This window comes from Arachis hypogaea, chromosome 20 (assembly GCF_003086295.3).
Source record: "Arachis hypogaea cultivar Tifrunner chromosome 20, arahy.Tifrunner.gnm2.J5K5, whole genome shotgun sequence".
Taxonomy (NCBI): domain Eukaryota; kingdom Viridiplantae; phylum Streptophyta; class Magnoliopsida; order Fabales; family Fabaceae; genus Arachis; species Arachis hypogaea.
In genome coordinates, this window is record NC_092055.1 from 89963601 (window position 1) to 89970572 (window position 6972).

General features: G+C 41.4%; 1 protein-coding gene across 1 annotated transcript; it reads left to right on the forward strand.

Moving 5' to 3' along the window:
- Positions 1-6336: 6336 nt before the first annotated feature.
- LOC112786003 (uncharacterized) lies at positions 6337-6732 on the forward strand. The gene has a single exon (XM_025829426.1). The coding sequence runs from the start codon at positions 6337-6339 to the stop codon at positions 6730-6732; it is 396 nt and encodes a 131-aa protein (XP_025685211.1).
- The last annotated feature ends 240 nt before the right edge of the window (positions 6733-6972 follow it).

Genomic DNA, 6972 nt, shown 5'->3' on the forward strand with positions numbered 1-6972 from the left:
GAAAATCAAGGTTGTTATAAGTAACCCTTTAAACTAAAAGTCAAGGGTAAAAAGGATCCAAGGCTTTAAGCATTAATGGATAGGAGGGCCCAAAGGAATAAAATCCTGGCCTAAGCGGCTAAATCAAGCTGTCCCTAACCATGTTCTTGTGTCATGAAGGTCTAAGTGAAAAGCATGAGACTGAGTGGTTAAAGTTGTGGTCCAAAGCAAAAGAGTGTGCTTAAGAGCTCTGGGCACCTCTAATTGGGGACTCTAGCAAAGCTGAGTCACAATCTAAAAAGGTTCACCCAGTTATGTGTCTGTGGCATTTATGTATCCGGTGGTAATACTGGAAAACAAAATGCTTAGGGTCACGGTCAAGACTCATAAAGTAGCTGTGTTTAAAAATCAACATACTGAACTAGGAGAATCAATAACACTATTTGAATTCTAAGTTCCTATGGATGCCAATCATTCTGAACTTCAAAGGATAAAGTGAGATGCTAAAACTGTTCAGAAGCAAAAAGCTACTAGTCCCGCTCATTTAATTGAAACTAATCTTCATTGATATTTTTGAGATTTATTGTATTTTCTCTTCTTTTTATCCTATTTTATTTTTAGTTGCTTGGGGACAAGCAACAATTTAAGTTTGGTGTTGTGATGAGCAGATAATTTATACCCTTTTTGGAATTATTTTTAGGTAATTTCTAATATGTTTTAGTTACTTTTTATTATATTTTTATTAGTTTTTATGTAAAAATCACATTTCTGGACTTTACTATGAGTTTGTGTGTTTTTCTGTAATTTCAGGTATTTTCTGGCTGAAATTGTAGGACCTGAGCAAAAATCTGATTCAGAGGCTGAGAAAGGACTGCAGATGTTGTTGGATTCTGACCCTCCTGCACTCGAAGTGGATTTTCTAGAGCTACAGAATCCCAATTGGCGTGCTCTTAATTGCGTTGGAAAGTAGACATCTTGGGCTTTCCATCAATGTATAATAGTTTATACTTTGCTCGAGATTTGATGGCCCAAACTGGCGTTCAAACGCCCACTAGAGACCCTTTTCTGGCGTAAAACGCCAGAACTGACACCAGAACTGGAGTTAAACGCCCAAACTGGCATCCAAGCTGGCGTTTAACTCTAGAAATGGCCTATGCACGTGTAAAGCTCAATGCTCAGCCCAAGCACACACCAAGTGAGCCCCGGAAGTGGATTTCTGCACTATCTGCACTTAGTTACTTATTTTCTGTAATCCTTAGTAAATAGTTTAGTATAAATAGCACTTTTTACTATTGTATTCGGATATCTAGGATCTTTGGACTGGGACGCTGGCCATTCGGCCATGCCTAGGTTATTTTCTCTTATGTATTTTCTACGGTGGAATTTCTACACCTCATAGATTAAGGTGCGGAGCTCTGCTGTTCTTCATGAATTAATGCAAGTACTATTGTTTCTCTTTCAATTCACACTTCTTCTCCAAGATATACTCTCGTACTTAATTCAGTTAAGTCATAATGAAGGGGTGACCCGTGACAATCACCCACTATCTTCGTTACTCGCTTGGCCAAGATCCGCGTGCCTGACAACCACAAACGGTCTACATGATGTTCAACGTAGACATTGGATGACAGTCAGAGTATATTCTCTTGGGTCTCTAATTCACGGACCGAGTCCGTGAGATTAGAACCTTCGTGGTAGAGGCTAGAACCAATTGGCAGCATTCCTGAGACTCAGAAAGTCTAAACCTTGTTTGTGGTATTCCGAGTAGGATCTGGGAAGGGATGACTGTGACGAGCTTCAAACTCGTGAATGATGGGCACAGTGACAGTGTGCAAAAGGATAGAGATATCCTATTCCGACGCTAGTGAGAACCGACAGATGATTAGCCGTGCGGTTGCTGTACCTGGTATTTTTCATCCGAGACGAGAAATCCGACAATTGATTAGCCGTGCAGAAACCGTACCTGGTATTTTTCATCCGAGAGGATCATACAGCTTGCCATGGAAGGGAGCAAGCATGATTGGAAGAAGACAATAGGAAAGCAGAGGTTCAGAAGCAACAAAGCATCACCAAACGCTTATCTGAAATTCCTACCAATGAATTACATAAGTATCTTATTTTATTTTATGTTTTATTTTTCTTTTAATTATCAAAACCTCATAACCATTTGAATTTTCCTGACTAAGATTTACAAGATGACCATAGCTTGCTTCAAGTCGACAATCTCTGTGCGATCGACCCTTACTCACGTAAGGTTTTATTACTTGGACGACACAGTGCACTTGCTGGTTAGTTGTACGGAGTTGTGAAAAGTGTGATCATAATTCTGTGCACCACCACCCTATCAATATCAAGGCCAACACAATTACTCTCATAGTAATAGTTCCAACCAAGGGTGGAGGGACAATACACAAGGGAGCAATCAAAACCAAAGATGGAACAACTCCTCTTCTCACTACCACAACAACCACCAATCTTCATCACAATATCACAGCAACAACCATCTAGCCAACCAAAATCATCACAACCAATCATACCAAGCACTTCACCAAAACCAAAACAATCATTCTAAATACCAAGCCCCTCATCAAAGACAACAATCCAACCAACCCTCATCCTCTTCCACCAACCAAGTTAATGATTCTAACCGTGTACTGTACCATGAGCAAGAGAGACTTAGAATTATAGTAGAGAAACGTGAAGAGAACAATAAGGCTCAATTTGGTAACATAAATGCTCAATTGTCCAACATCACTGAAATGCTTTCAAGGATGTCTTTACCTCCCTCCAACAATACCAACCAAGCCTCAAGCTCTTCTAGCCTTTTATCTCAACCACTTCCAAACCCAAAGGGCGGTCTCAACGCCATCACTCTACGGTCAGAGACTACATTGGAGGAGGGACCATGGAAGACATTCATGAGGAGGAAGTGGTTGTTGATGTCCCACATGAAGAAGAGGAGGTAGACATAAGGCAAGAGAAAGAAGAAGTGAGCCCTAAGGAGCCCAAGAAGAAGGCCATAATGGATGAATCTATTCCTATCTTATTCCCTTCTATGGTAAAGAAGGCCAAGAAAACTCCGAAGTTTGATCCCAACATGCTTCAAGTATTCAAGAAGGTTGAGGTAACCATTCCACTTCTTGATGCCATTCAACAAATTCCAAAGTATGCTAAGTTTTTAAAGGACTTGTGCACACACAAAAATAGGATTGGTGAGTTGGAGACATTGTCATTAGGTAGTTCCATTTCTTCATTGATGAAGTCTATTCCGGAAAAGTGTAGTGACTCCGGACCATGTTTAGTGTCTTGTTTGATTGGTGGAGTTGCATTTTATGATTGCATGTGCAATTTAGGGGCTTGTGTAAGTATCGTGCCACTCTCTATATTTGCAAGGTTGAATTTAGCTCCATTGAAAAGGTCAGCTGCCAAATTTGTCTTAGCCGATAGCGGAAGATGTGCTTGTGACAATCAAGGATTTAGTGTTTCCGGTTGATTTCTATATCCTTGAGATGCCTCCGATGGATAATGGAAGTTCTTCATCCGTTTTGCTTGGTAGACGTTTCTTGAAGACATCTAAATTCAAATTGGATGCCTTTACCAGCACATACTCCTTTGAGGTAGATGATAAAACCATCAAGTTTAATTTAGAAGAGGCCATGAGACACCCACCCGAAGAGCACTCCGTTCTCCGATGTGATGTGATTGATGAGGTAGTAACGGAGATACAAAGAGAAGATCACAACAAGTTGTACTATCCTGTTGTTGAAGAGAAGGATAAACATGAGGGTGAACAAGAAAAGTTGATGAGGATGAGCTTTATGTCCTCAGTGAAAAAGAACCCCAACTTGAAGCAAAAAGTGAATTGAAGCCTCTACCTTCTCACTAGAAGTATGCATTCCTTGAGGACAACCAAAGGTTTCCGGTCATTATTGCTAGTGAGCTTTCTAGCCAAGAAGAGAAGAAGCTCCTAGAGGTCCTAAGAAAGCACAAGAAAGCGATTGGTTAGAGCTTGGCCGACATTGTAGTGATTGACCCCCGTATGTTTATGCATCGCATCTTTCTCCAAGAGGGAGCTCGGCCAGTTAGACAACCCCAAAGAAGGCTCAACCCCACTATTCTTAATGTGGTGAAAAAGGAAGTCACAAGGCTACTTGATGCGGGTATTATCTATCCGGTTTTCGATAGTGAGTGGGTGAGCCCAGTCCAAATTGTTCCAAAGAAATCAGGAATCACTACTATAAAAAAGGATGACGGTGAAGATGTCACTACAAGAGTGCAAAATCCTTGGCGGGTATGCATTGATTATAGGAGGCTAAACGCCGCAACAAGGAAAGACCATTACCCATTGCCATTCATTGACCAGATGTTGGACCGACTTGCAGGTAAATCTCATTATTGCTTTCTTGATGGTTTTACTGGCTACTTCCAAATACATATTGCTCCTGAGGATTAGAAAAAGACCACCTTTACTTGTCTCTTTGGCACCTTTACTTACAAAAGGATGCCATTTGGGTTATGCAATGCACCCGCCACTTTTCAGCGGTGCATGACTAGTGTCTTTTCCGATCTCATGGAGAGTTGTCTAGAAGTCTTTATAGATGATTTCAGTGTATATGGGATTTTTTTTATAGTTGTTTAGAGAACTTGGCCAAGTTCTTAGAGAGGTGTGTTGACACTAACCTTGTCCTCAACTTCGAAAAATGTCACTTCATGGTGACACAAGGTATAGTGTTAGGACACATAGTTTCTGATAAGGGCATTTCTGTGGATCCGGCCAAGGTTGATGTCATTACTAGTTTACCTCACCCCTCTTCTGTGTGGGAGATCCGTTCTTTTTCGGGGTATGCAGGATTCTATAGGTGTTTTATCAAGAATTTCAACAAGATTGCATTGCCATTATTGCGCCTACCCCAAAAGGACGTAGACTTTGACTTTCATAGTGCGTGCTTGTGCAGAAGCATTTGAGGAGTTGAGGAGAGCTCTTACCACGGCACCAATTGTGAGGGGCCCTGACTGGACGCAGCCGTTCGAGATCATGTGCGACGCGTCAAATCATGTCATAGGTGTCGCGCTTGCACAGCACGACGGTAAGCTCCCTTACATTATTGCTTATTTCTCAAAGACATTGGATGCGGCACAATCCAACTATACCACTACAGAAAAAGAGTACTTAGCTATTGTTCATGCATTGCGTAGATTTAGATCTTACTTGCTAGGCTCCAAAATAGTGGTATACACGGATCATGCAGCTTTAAAGTACATGTTGACAAAGAATGAGTTGAAACCTAGGCTCATACGTTGGATCTTGCTCTTGCAAGAGTTTGACATTGAGATTAGGGATTGAAGTAGGTTACAAAATTTAGTTGCAGACCATCTAAGCCTCCTTGAAAATCTTAAATATGAACCATTTCCGATTGACGACTCATTCCCTTTGGATAGTTTACATTCTGTTTCGGATAGTTTTCCTTGGTTTGCACCAATGGCGAACTACTTAGTTTCTAATATTTTCCCTCCCAACTTTTGGGATAAGTTGAGGAGTGATTCCAAATATTACATTTAGGATGACCCTCACTTGTGGAAAAGGGGAGTAGACCAAGTAATTCACAGATGTGTCCCGGAATCCGAATTCCAACCCATTCTTGAATCTTGTCATTCATCCGAGTGTGGCGGCCACTTTGGCCCACAACGGACTGCTAAAAAGGTTTTGGATTGCGGATTCTGGTGGCCAACATTGTTCAAGGATGCTAACCAATTTTTTGTGTCATGTCACCAGTGTTAAAAGTCTGGAAATGCATCCCAAAAGGATGAAATGCCTCAACAACCAATGTTGTTTTGTGAAATCTTTGATGTATGGGGCATAGACTTTATGGGGTCATTTCCTAACTCAAGTGGATATATGTACATTCTGTTAGCAGTTGATTACATATCAAAGCGGGTAGAAGCAATACCTACCCGCCTTGATGACGCTAATACTGTAGTTTCCTTCATTAGAAATAATATTGTATGCCGCTATGGGTCGCCACGAGCAATCATGAGCGACCAAGGTTCTCACTTTTGCAACAGGAAGGTAGAAGCACTACTCAAGCGATATGGGGTATCACACAAAGTTGCAACCGCTTATCACCCCCAAACCTATGGACAAGCGGAGGTATCCAATCGAGAGACAAAGCGAATTTTGGAGAAAGTGGTGAATCCACAAAGGAAGGACTGGAGCTCTCGGTTGGGAGATGCATTGTGGGCACATAGGACGGCGTATAAGACACTGTTAGGGATGAGTCCCTTTCGGATCGTCTATGGGAAAGCATGCCACCTCTCGGTTGAAATTGAACATAAAGCCTATTGAGGGGTTAAGCTAACATGGATTTCACCAAGGCGGGTATAGCCAGGAAATTGCAACTAGAGGAACTTGAATGTCTTAGGATGGAGGCATATGAGAATGCACGGATCTACAAAGAGAAAACTAAGGCATTCCATGATCACCATATCTGCAAGAAAGATTTTCAAGAGGGTGACGAAGTTCTTCTTTACAACTCAAGACTTAGATTCATGCCCGGAAAGCTCCGGTCAAGATGGGATGGTCCCTTTAGAGTAAAGGAGGTGAATCCATATGGTGTGGTCCAATTATTCTACCCTCAAAGTGGTGCAACATTCAAAGTGAATGGCCATAGAGTAAAGAAGTATCATGGCTACAAGTCACCAAGGGAAGTGGAGGTGTTCCTACTTGAGGATGCACCTGTAGGAGGAGAAGCTTAAGCTCATAACCGTCCAACTTAAGGACGTTAAAGAAAAGTGCTAGGTGGGAGACACCCCTACCATGGTATGATCTTCCATTGTACATAATTTCTTGCATATAGTTTTAGAGCCTTGTTGGATTTTGTGATTACTTGATGTTGTTGAGTTTGTTTAGGTATGCTAGATTCTGTTGATTTTGTTGAATTATTGTGATATTCATGAAGATTTCATTTATCCTGGTTTGGTTAAATTGGTAATGTT